Source organism: Micromesistius poutassou (genome assembly GCF_964030765.1).
Source record: "Micromesistius poutassou genome assembly, chromosome: 14".
Lineage (NCBI taxonomy): Eukaryota > Metazoa > Chordata > Actinopteri > Gadiformes > Gadidae > Micromesistius > Micromesistius poutassou.
In genome coordinates this window covers 3,512,914-3,525,915 of record NC_140284.1, presented here as the reverse complement: position 1 = coordinate 3,525,915, position 13,002 = coordinate 3,512,914, and the positions used below count along the sequence as shown (strand labels likewise).

Sequence of the window (13,002 nt, the reverse complement as noted above, 5' to 3'; positions counted from 1 at the left end):
ATTATTGGAGGGCGGGAGACGCTTGCTTTCTCTCTCTGTGTGTGTGTGTGTGTGTGTGTGTGTGTGTGTGTGTGTGTGTGTGTGTGTGTGTGTGTGTGTGTGTGTGTGTGTGTGTGTGTGTGTGTGTGTGTGTGTGTGTGTGTGTGTGTGTGTTAGAGCTGGCTCCGGGTTCAGTGCCCAGGGTTCCCATATGCCAACCCAGCCAGTCAACACTCGCCGCCCAAGTTTACAGCGGACAAAAGAGCCTCCAGAGCCCTCAGCAGGACTCTGGTGGTCGGGTCGGGGGGGGGCGGGGGGGGGGGGGGGAGAAGAGGACAGACCGGGCAGGGAGCGCAGGCTCACAACGCAGGGAGGAGGAGCAGGAGGTGGTGTTGTCTGTTCTCACAGACAGGGGATTAGTTACTGCTGGATCACGCTTGCTACTCAACAGGTTTACTGTTTTCCTAGGTAACCGAGAATTAACAAAAGGGAAGGGGGGGAAAACTGATGACAGCGATGTTTGATGCTCCAGTAAATCCCATATTCCGTCATGTTGTTTTATTAGTAGGTCTTGGCATAGTTAAGTTGGGGCGATAAAAGGGTTGAGTGATCGTCTTTCGGAGTCTAGCGAGTCAAGTTAGGATTATTGAATTATCGTTTTAAGTCCTGTGTGTTTTGTGTTTTTAGATGAAAAAGCAGTTTGTGTTCCATGAATGAAAGCGGCTCTATGAGTAAAGTGTGCTTCTCTCCTTCGGTCTGGAAAGTCTGCCGTCTGCAGTGTTTGCCGAGGGGCGTCGCCAGTCATCCTTACTCTGCAGCCGATTGGACGAGCTTCAGCCAGTCGGCTCTTGGATGCCATATTTGCAAAGTAAACACACCATTAGCGGACGTCACCGCTACCAGTTTCATTGAAATAGAAAAGTTACTGTGTTCAAATAAAACCAATTCCAAAGCAGAAAAAAAAAAATTACGCAGTTAAATATCTAATGAATAAAACAACGCTCCCGTCATCATCCACACTCCTCGCTGGGCTTCGCCTGTGTCGGCTACTTCTTTGAAAGGCGTCTTATTATAAACTGACATGAAGAAAAAAAAAAAATTAACTTGAACAAGTCTCTCTCATATTGACTTCTGGTTCAGATCATGAAACACTCTCCATGGAGACCAGCGCCCCCCCCCCCCCACAGACTGGACTCTAAAAAGTTCTCAGCCGTGGTCGAACCAGCAACTCCAATGATGCAACGCTGTAATAAGCGGAAAATGACACGCATGTCTAGAATATGACCGCATTGTAATTCTAATCTCGGCCCCTTGGAGTTTTTCCTCCCGGGGTCCTTTGACAAAAAAAAAAAAAAAAAGTCTAACGACTGGATACGGTTTTCTTCTTAAAAAGTCGTCCGAGGGAGCTGTCACCGGACAGGTCACTCAATAGACAGAACGGAAAAAAACGTAACACTGAATATGACCAGCTGGTTCCATCCACGCACCGGCAAAGGGGACAGCGAAGTGAATGAGCTGAACCAAAAAAGAAAGAAAGTGTCTTTTCATGCACTGTGGGAATGTAACAGATACTCCTGTGTGGTTGCCAGCGTGCAGTGTGCTCTGGACAGGCTAAAAGGGACAGCTTCCTCCAGGGTGACGCACAACCTCCTGGCCTACCACGGCTGTTCCCCCGTCCACCATGCCAGAGGAAGGGACCATGCCAGACGCAAACACACACACACACACACACACACACACACACACACACACACACACACACACACACACACACACACACACACACACACACACACACACACACACACACACACACACACACACACAACTGGGGCCCATACAGAGAACAGTTAATCAATGGCAGTGACCTCATCAGGACGAGGGAAAGCGCGTTGTGAGGGAAGGGCAACAATTGCTCCTTTGTCAAATCCTTCTCGTCGGGACTCGGCCTGCTTTGACTCAGAGAAAATAAATGCTTTCATCTTTTAGTGACCATAGTGATAACCTACAGTGACACATGCGACTGTCCTTCCAAAAGCACAAGGGCTTGATCAACCTGAATGCAGGAATGGACCAAAGGCCGTGGGCTGATCTATCAATGATACATCTGGGCTGGACACACCCTCTTGTGATGGTCAATTCTGAAATGACTAATCAGCATCACACCTGTGGATAAAATAGGAGGGATCACTTCAACTCTACACCCGTCTCAGGGGGTTCACGGCAAAGTCACCCCAAAAACCGTCACGCGGACGTAGCTTAATGTCACTCGCGTCCACAACCGACTGCAACATCATCATCACGGAGCCGGTTTGAATCAAAAATCAAAAAGAACACAGCAGTCTACCTGAGCTCACACCACGCCACTTGTGCTACAAATCAGTGGCGGTTTTGGTGTCAATTAGGGGTTGGTCACATGACTGCCAGGGCTTCTGGGGTCGCCCGGGGCCCTAGAGGGTCGTGGTTGGACCGGCACCAGGTCAAGCCAGGCAGGGCGGAGGTAAAGGGAGCATCTGGCCTGGGAGATTGTCCTCCTCTCGAGCTTGGGTCGGACACCTGGAGCCCTCATTCTTCGTCTCTCCTCATTTCCCGACATATAGTGCTTATAGACTTACAGTGCCGTTCATTGCCATCAGTGCAGTGCCGCGCACAGAGGCAAGAGTCTACTGAATGAGAAGGATATGGGTTTGTATACGGATGGTGCATGGTGATTCATGTTATTGTATAATCCCGTCGGGTTGCATTCTTAGGGCTTTCAGACATGCTGGCCTTGAACTGCATAACACAAACTAAACATTTGAATGAATTTCATTGACGTAGAACTTTATGGAACCTTAAGATGTTTATCTAACCCTATAAAAAAGGTAACACAGCCTTTCATAAAAACTCTGCACAATGCTTTGCATTGATGAAATCATCTAGTATTTGTTTGTCAATAAATGGCTTTTTCTGTAGAAGCGGTTTAACGCAGTGTAATCAGATTAATACTGCCATGTGACCGATATCAAAGCAAATAGCACACCAAGTAAGGCCAAGTATAATCACTGATCTTGTCAGACAGTTGAAGACAATTGGAGATATGGTATTTATGATAATAATTATAATTATTATGAGCCACATAGAGAGAAAGACAGACAGACACAGACAGCGACAAAGAGACAGAAAGACAGAGAGACAGAGAGACAGATCATACACTATCACACCTTGCCGTTACCGTTCAAGTAGTAATTCAGTTCCTCCAGTTTACTATCGGGACAGCCATATTGAGAGTTGATTGAGGAGTTGTACAGTAGAGAGAGAGAATTTATCACCTACTTCAATCCAAGCCCCCCTGTTTACAAAGTTGTAATCAATCACGGTCCAGGCAGGGGAGCAACAACGCAGTACACAGCTCTCCATAAACCAAAACAGCCTCGTGGTTTTGGCAAACGCCGGCCGCGTCTGGCCACGGCGAAGGTTGACATCCAACTTCATACTTTCCACCGGAGTCTCCAGACTGTTAATAGCACCATGTTTATACCACAGGGCTCCCGGGGCACGTTACGCAACCTAGTCCCAACGTGGCCGGTTCCTCGCTTCTTATCTCAAATCCAAGAAGGATATAAAAAAAAAAAACATAAACACACGCATGTCGCAATACCCCAAGGCAGGGTTAATGCCGTTTTTAATAGTCCTTATCAACAAGGCCTTTATATGTTTATTTAAATATTACTTCACAAGCTGCTTAGCGTTTTTTGTCCATCTTGGCGGAGGGGCTGAGCATTTTAACTTTGACAAATTAACTTGGCAAATGATCGCGCCCCCTACAGGGGGAGAGTGGTGGCTAGTTATGGGAGACCAGCTTACGGTGAATACATGTCTTTGAATAATTTGAGAACCTTTGAGCAATCAATCAGGGGCCGAGCTATAAGTTACCAGTCCAATATAATAATGTATACATCCTACAAAAACAATAGGTACTGTCTACAGATACTCTGAATACCTAAATAACAGGACCCTCCACTTCTGTTCCAGACAGCACCGGGCCATTTCCGAACAATGAGTCACGCCTATGGGTGCAATCTCAAAAACAACAAAATCGCTTAAATAACTTCAAGCTTCACTCTTAAATACATAACACAAGTCCATTTAAAATGGCAATGTATTAAGCAAACCAGCTCAACGTCAGAACAATTGAGGCTACATAAAAAAAACACTTTCAAAGAAACCTTTGGATTTGTAATCACAAATGAGCTCCAAACGGTTCTAAAGCTGAACTTAATTAAGTGGAACGCCATAATATCAGTACAACGGGTTATCAAACTTTTTCTTTGAACCTCTCCAAAACGCAATAAAGTGACTATAAAGTGAGTAATTCAAAGAGGCCTAGCGGGAACCCAAAAGGAAGGCGTGGTCCTTTTTAGGTCCTACCTGCTGCCCGCCCTTCCTACCATCCATAACAAGCACGGAAGTAATGGCTTAAGTAGTGCTCTTCTCCTCATGAAAGAAACACCAGCAATCGTCTCAACAATTACAATCTGGTGTGTGACGTGAACATCGATCCAACCGATCGACACGCCGACCAGAAGGTGTCAGCCGTAAATATGACTGTCTTTGTATCTCCGTGGGAACGTAGATCCACCCCCCCCACCCCCCCTGTGTGTGTGTGTGTGCGTGTGCGTGTGCGTGTGCGTGCGTGCGTGCGTGCGTGACCTGCTTACCTTGTCTGCTATGGGAGCTCATGGAGAAGATGGCGGTGGTGTTTGCGGACTCGACTCGACGACTCAAGAGAACTGAGAGGAGATCGGGGGAGGTCAAGGAGAAGGATGCCACCGGTCCAGGGTAGATCCAGAGCCTGGGGGTCTCAGTGCACGTCTGGAGCAGGCGCACGGACCATGGCTACCAGGACTACGGCTGCCAGGACCAGGACCGGAATGAGGGACTGCTCCTATAACCGAATCCTATGGTCTCCTCGTCTCTCCCTAGACCCAGGTAGTGAGTAGGCACCTCAATGGGCGCGTTCCAACACACTTCTTCCTTTTCCTGGGCTGCTTAACTGTTGAGCTGGAGGAGGAAGAGAAAAAAAAAAAAAGGTACAGAAATGTTACAAATAGAACATACAAATCCTTCACCATTTATATACTGTCAACACAGCAATTATAAAAAAAACACTTCTACCTACACACGTGCGCACACGCTCGCGCACGCACACACACACACCTGATTGAGCGATCAACAAAACTAAAAAATAACATGCAGTTGATTGAATAGATGAAACAACTGCACAAAGATGATTACAGACTTCTGGCAACACTGCACGCCCTTGCACTGCTCGCGGTAATTAGCATGTGGAATTGAAATGCTCGAAAAACCTTCTTAATGGAAACGTGCTCTTGTATAGTTAATTATATGGCATTTATCCAACTCCATCAAGGAGCAAAGGATAGTGGGGCGGTGGCGTATCATTAGCAGGCTAGCAAGACCCCCCCCCCCCCGCTTTCACACGCACGCGTGGATTCACTATGCTGCACGCCCGCTGGATGCGTGACCCTCTCGTGTACATATTGTTCAACGCAGTCCCCACGCGCACTTTGCATTTACACCTCGCCGAAGCCCACGGTAAGCACAGTTTGTGACCTCGCGAATGGGATCGGACCGAGAATAGTTGCCGTGCAAATATGGTGCGGTGTGAAATGAGAAAATAAAGCAGTCAATTCAAGTACTCAACCGATTCTCAGTCATCTTTTTCACGACCAAAAGCTTGTATAAATAATGGTAATCATAATAAAAGCAATAATAAAACTAGTTGCCAAAACAGCTGGTTGCCGCCTCAGTAGCATCAGAAGTGCAAATGATTGTAGCACAGAGTACATGGCTGATATTATTCTGAAAGACATTAAATACACTAGGAGGCCATATGTCTAGCCTACAATAAAAAGGCTAATATGGCACGATAACAAAAACAACAAGAAGGGCAAGGCATTTTTCCGTTGCACTGGTGCCTTACTGCGAGCCCTTCAGAGACAGCTGCTAGTACCAAAGACACTCAGAAACATCGCGGAGCCGTGGGGTGTGTTGTGACAGATGTGTGTGTTGTGACAGATGTGCGCGTGTAAGGATAACCTCCCAGTCGCCCGGAGCAGACGGCTTTCTGGGGGACGTAAAAGAGACAGGGTGGTGTTGGAGACAAGCTCTCCATATACACTGAATTGGCTACCGATGTGCCTTACACTCACACACACACAGACACGTGTGTGCACTTGCGTGCATGTGCGAGCGCGAGCCTGTACCATATTAATAATTCCTTTTTATTACGCCGATATAATTCTTGTTCTACAGCTAGCTAACATGTTAACAAGTCAACATTGACCTTGGATAACATGGGCGCCTCTCTCCCATGATGTCATACAAATACTAACCACTGCTCACCATGAAACCGGAGGGGTGGCTCGGCCAACCACGCAGACCGTACACCTTGCAGCCATTGACTGTGTAGTCAATTAGTGGACACCGTTATTCACATCAATGTCATTGAGGGGCAGGTAAGGGTTAGTTTGGGGATTATGTTTTTACTGAGCAGTTTTCTAACTCATACTGAACAATGAAAATGATTGTAAAATCGAGTCTCAGAGTCCCAGCTGGAACTAGGTGTCTTTCTCCTCTCTCCTCCCACAAAGGCCCATGAAAATGTAAGCAACACCATGACACTAAATGCTGCTTTATAGCCGGCTCATCTTTCTCGGACACACACACACACACACACACACACACACACACACACACACACACACACACACACACACACACACACACACACACACACACACACACACACACACACACACACACACACACACACACACACACACACACGTTTAAGGGTACTTGACGGGCAAGCTAATGGACTTAGCTTCTCCAGAGCTCGCTCTGGGCAGGAACAGGAGTATTAAAAATATGCGCGGCCTGGATAATGCGTGGTAAACAACAATTAGACCACTGCATAGCTCACCAGAGGAACCAGGGGAAATGCTCTTGAGGTACGAAGAGGAGCCTTAAGTCTCTCTGCGCTAATTGACAATGAATTATTTAGCTGGCGAGTGGAATTAGCAGCCACACAAATGCCCCTTGGAACGGACGGACATCTTTGTGAGTTTTTTTGCTTTGTTGTTGTTGTACAACACATGACCAGCATGTCTAACAGAGCTATAGAAGGCCCGGGGCCCTTCTGCAACCAGGGTGTGGAATTAAAGAACTTTAAGAATAGAATATAGAGGAAACAAATGTGATACAGCTTGGCTAGCATGTTTAGACCTGGTATACGTTACATCCAGATCTCAACCAAATTGAATTCACACGTGCATTAAACATGAACTATCCCCTTCTGATTGATTGAGGTGTTTTAATGCCCAACTTGGGCATTAGGCTTCTAATTCTAAGCTTAAGCTCCGAAGCTTCACGGTGTAAGTGTCTTTGGTAACGTGCCGTTGCACATTGAAGCTGATTGAAACAAGAGCCGGAGCCAATACTGGAACCAAAGGCATGGGCCACAGAGGACCTCCACCCCGACCAAGGAGCGGTCACCAGAGGGGCTGCTGTGTGCAGGTGAAAAGCGCATTTGGTACGATTGACTAGGGCTGGGCGATTAATCGAATTTTGATCGCGATTTCGATTTCAGAGTGAAACGATCACCAAACTAATATAATCGAGTTGAAACAATTACATTTTTTATTTTATATATTTTTTTTTTATAGAAATTGCAGAACAGCTGGATTCATATCTGGACTTTATTTTCTATTTGACCATTTTGTGTATGTTTTTAAGGGGAAATTTCAAAGTTCTCATTTATAAAGTGGTTTTTTTTTAGAGAAATTATGAATGAATGCATCATGTTTTCAAACTCAAAAATAATCGTTTGAATAATCGATATTTCAATATTGACCAAAATAATCGTGATTATGATTTTTTCCATAATTGAGCAGCCCTACGATTGACTGGGGGCTTCAACGTACCAACGTATCTGAACTCAACACGTCGATGACCTAACTGACCCCCTGGAAAAGATGCCCACAGGGAGGAGAGGTAGCAGATAGGAGGAGCACACGGAGAGGGAGTGTGAGAGCAACATCCTGTCCGGATGTGACACAGCATCCTCCATGCGGTGAGAGGGAGGAGATGAGGAGATACCTGCAGGGGCTCGTACAGGTGGGCAGATCCTGGCACGCCATCAGTGTGTGTGTGTGTGTGTGTGTGTGTGTGTGTGTGTGTGTGTGTGTGTGTGTGTGTGTGTGTGTGTGTGTGTGTGTGTGTGTGTGTGTGTGTGTGTGTGTGTGGGGGGGGGGGGAACCATGCAGTTAATTAAAACAACAATCCAAGGACACACACACACACACACACACACGATCAAGGGCAGGCCACCGCAGTTACGTCACATGACGTGCGCGTCTCTGTGACGTTGCTGTGGTGACGAATACACCCCAATGTATTCATGGTCGTTAATAAAAAACGAGTGTGAGAGTGCTGACACCCCCTCACTGTTCTCCATGGTGACAAAAGGCTGTCTATTCTGATTCACACAAAAAACAGGAAGTAGCCACTTTCCCTTGGCGTCTGCGGCGCACTGTGAATGACACAAACTACACTCATCTCATCTCCTCCCTCACAATACCCCGTTCTCTCCTTCTCCACGACTCCATTCTTCGGTGCCTTTCTCTCGCTCAGCCTTCGTCACTCTCGCCCTTTCTCAGTCAATCTTTTTCTGTCTCTCCCGCTCTCTCACCCCCCCCCCCCCTTCAGTCACTTTCTCTCTTCTTTCTTGATTCATTCGCTCACTCTATATATCAGACACTCTCACCCTCTCCCTCTTCCACCATCACACTCTCTCTCACACTCTGATCCTGTATTATGATTTAAACATCCCTCTTTATAGTACATTATGATCTGACCCCTTTACCTCTCACGCCTACACTGTTGAGGATCTAAACCATCCTTACGTGTCCTCCTAGATTTAGAAATAATTAATCTCATCTCCTTACATCAGTTGATAAATTTTACAAGTTCACTTTATCAGTACAACTACTCTTTTAACAGATTGGTTTCACAAGCAATAACTGCCCAATCATTATGTTGTGAATTATACAACACGCAGCATAGGCATTTATGAACTATACAATAATAGCACAGTACATTATTGAAAACCAAAAACATCTGCATACATTTCTGGCAGCATTTTAGTTGCAGTGTGTTGCAATAGAAGGACAGGAAATCTTGGTTTATCGTTATCTAATCTAGCTAAAACCAAAAATAACTTTTGCTTTTACATTGGTCAAATCGGATTTGCTAGTCTCCTAACTATACTTTGACAAACCTGCTATACTAAAAGCTCAATTCTAGTTGGCCTCGTCATGCTTTGTCCTGTTGAATATGCTAGCGGACTAACCACATATGTAGCTTTCAAGGAAGGGCTTAACCTTGAACTTCGTTCAGCTATTCAGAAGACACTTTTATGTACGGTGGGTGACATTGCGGTGAATTCAGATACAGGTGATTAAGGAGCAGGCAGGGGTTAGGGGCATCTTGCTCTAGGATGCCTACAGGATAGATGCCGATATGGGGAGATGAGGAGATTGAGCATTGTCCAAAGTCAAACTTTTCTGAGGAAACACAAGGTTTCGGCCACCACTATATGTCCCTGAGCAAGGCAGCACCATAAACAGACTCCATTAGTATCTATTAGTGTGACAACGTCAACAAGAAATCTCCATCACCCAGGCCCCAGTGAGCTTCCCCAGTTTCAGGAGGCTAAATATTTGTAAAAGGATTTCTGTAAAAACATTATTTCTAAGTGAAGGGTCTGGGTGAACCAACTCCAGCCCTGATAGGAACAACATGTAAGGGGATGTTGACGAGGAGGTCAGGGGAGAAGAAGCCAAGGAACCGACACAAACATTCAGTTTGGGTTGGCTTTTATTGGCGCACGGAAACGTTTGTCACCAATTTCTCCGGATGCACTACAACTCCAATAATAGGCTCATTAGCAGCGATTAGCTTGACAACCTGCACAAAAAGTTCACAAACAAACCATCTTAACGCTAGTGGGCTTGGGTCAGAGAAAGTCAGCCCAGGGGCCATGGAGCCAAAACAACCCTCGCCCCCTGTTCATACGGTTCACCATACAGCTCGTTCATTCCTATGAAGCCAATGTGTTTATAACCGTTTAACGCCATTATCTTCACAGGCCTTTTTTACCCAAGAGAACTATCTATATTCTACAACCGTTTGGACATAGAAAACATCTCTTTACATTGCAACCTCACAACCATTTTCAAGTCCCATTTTTAAGGAAGATTCAAAATACTGTCTAAGTGCCCAAGTACAGTCAAGTCCGTACAGTCCTACAGTTCGTAGTAGACACGTCAAAGTGTATATTACAAACACTGTAACTAAAGGTTACGCAGATAGGCTACATGCCGGAGGCGACATGTATCTGCCCAAGCAGATACATGTCAATAAAGAGCAGGTAAGGGTAAGCACCTCTTGCTCTAGGCTGCTTTCAGGTTAGACGGTAGGGGTGGGAATCTCTTGGCACCTCACGACTTGATTCCGATTCAGAGGTCGACGATTCGATTCGAAAACGATTATAGATTTTTTTTGTACATTTTCATGCGTGATTTTCAAAAATATATATACATCCGAGTCTGCTACTCAGAGTTTGCTAATCACTTCCTACTTTTGTGTTGATCATTAAAGACAATCAACAGATGAATTACCTTGTCTAATATTTTATATTAGATAAAGCCGGCGAACAGAATGTTGCAGCAGGCAAACAAATTTAATTGAAAAAAAATAAAATCATTCTGATTATTAACTTATCTGCATCGAGACGGAATCGTTCTAGAGAGAATCGCGATGCATCGAAGAATCTATTATATTTCCCACCCCTATTAGACGGTGTACGTTGGAGATCGAACCAAGTAGCTTTTCGGATGGGAGTCTAAACCACCTTAACCAGGGACTCTCCTGCAACCACCTTACACACCATTGTGAAACCACAGGGGAACTAAACAGAGAAGCACTTCATCAAACGTGTTACTTTATTTCTGAGCTTGTTCATTAGTTATATTTACCAGCTTTGCACACGTCAAATCACCCTCCTGGTCATACTAGGCCTTAACTGATTTTTGCTTCCAGCTACTAAAAAAAATAAAATCAAGTCTGTTCAGATGGGAAAGAACATGCGCTTATAATGCCTATATTTAAAAATAAAACTCAGATCCAGGGTCTAAATAATTAATAGCAGCTGTTCAAACTGTGGCTAAAGGATCTGTTATGAGAAAAAGAAAATGCTAGAGGGAGCGAATAAGTGAGGGGAGGAGGGAATGCTAGAAAAAAATAATGCGTAGGGTGGGGGGGGAGAGATTAAATTGGTGGAGACATGGAGCGGTGTTAAAAGACGATGAAAGAAGTGTCGGCTTTGTTGCTTGTGAAGCGCATCTGACAGCCATGTGACAGGCGCCCTGGGTCGCTCCTCCTCGTTACAAGCCGTCATTAAGGCAGAATGTGGAGAACAGGCCCCTCTGACAAACGCGCCGTGTCGCGAGGAAACGCGGCCAAAGTTTGGAGAAGTGACGACTTCTTGGAGGAGGTGGGGGGGGATTTTTTCTTCCCCCTGTTGGTTGGTAATCAAACTGTTCATAAATAACCCATTTGTAGGCCTACGTGATGGCACCCGGACAGCTATAAACTATTATTCAGCAGGGGATTCAGGCTTTAAATTATTCAAGGTTTCTTGCATTCTCGCTGAAGCAGGCACATTGGAAATAACCACAGGAATACAAGACTGTTTTTACTGACTGCCATTGGCCTGCTCTGTATAGGGCCACATTATTACCACACAGGCAGTGTGCAGACATTCATGGTTTCAGTCACACACAAGCTCCCCATTTTCCTCATTCAAATAATGACTACATAAAGTGTTTATGGAATGGTTAATTGATGTTAACTAACACTGCAATTAACAGTATTAACATTTTTCTTCAAGTTTACTTCCTTGAATCCCTCTCACTCAAAGCAAAAGCAAAGTCGGAGGTCTTGTGGAAGTGTGTTTGTGTGTGTGTTAAGACCTCATTCGTCCTGTGGGGGCCTTGGGGTTTACAAGTGTGGAACACCAGTCCTTGGGAGCAGGAATGCTGAGGGAATACTTTCCGCCAGCAGTGGCGTATGGAGCCGCAGAGAAGAGCAGAGATGACGCTGACGCCAGAGCCCTCCGTTCAAGAGCTCCAGGTTTACACCCTAAAGCTCTGGGAGTAGGCTTGAACCACATCGGTGGGGCAGAACAGATCGAAAAGTAGGCTATGTGCCCCACATCAATCGCAGCAACAAGTAACAAGTTGATCCGTGTTGTCTGACAACTTTTCGCCCCGATGTAAAGGCGATGACACCGCTTGGCGTTGACGTTATTCTCGGGTTACAAAACCAAAACAAATATCTCCAACAACTCGCCCATCTACAGCATATATTTACAACCACATAGGGGTGTCGGGTCGTTTGTTTTTGCACCACACCTGTGAGATTAAGTAGTCAATCCAGTCTATTAATGCCCTCTTTAGCCAGCAGATAAAATCTTATAGTCGTGTGTCTCTCCACAGATCGATAGCATTTAATGGAGGAGTTGAACACAACGACGTCCTGCTACGTTTACCGGATTTCACTGTCATGTACCGCCATAAACCCTGGACGCCTCACCGCGGATCATAAACTGGCGGAAAGAGACGAAAACACCCCGTATCCTCGTCTAACTCCGATGCGGAGCGAAATACAAGAAATGAAGTGATAAAAACATGCATTCAAACAGTTATCAGACAAGCTTCAATGTGTGCAACTTTCAGACAAAACAATGTTGAACAATTAGTTTAAAAGAACTACCTGAAGGAGGGTCAGTGTTTCGTGTGATTCGGATATCTTGGATGTCCGCCGATCACGAGCAGCGCACCGCAGCCGATCACGAGCACTCACGGCCGGGTTGGTGTGCATGGATGTGGCCGGTGG

General features: G+C 45.6%; 1 protein-coding gene across 1 annotated transcript in view; it reads right to left on the bottom strand.

Moving 5' to 3' along the window:
* The window catches only part of hdac4 (histone deacetylase 4), a 107,210-nt gene extending 94,208 nt beyond the window's left edge, over positions 1-13,002 (bottom strand). Inside the window, exons 1-2 of the mRNA XM_084478535.1 lie at positions 12,880-13,002; positions 4,680-5,022 (exon numbers count right to left, since the gene is read on the bottom strand). Of these exons, the coding sequence (XP_084334661.1) occupies positions 4,680-4,701 (22 nt within the window). The 5' untranslated portion in view covers positions 4,702-5,022; positions 12,880-13,002. The remainder of the gene's footprint in view (positions 1-4,679; positions 5,023-12,879) is intronic.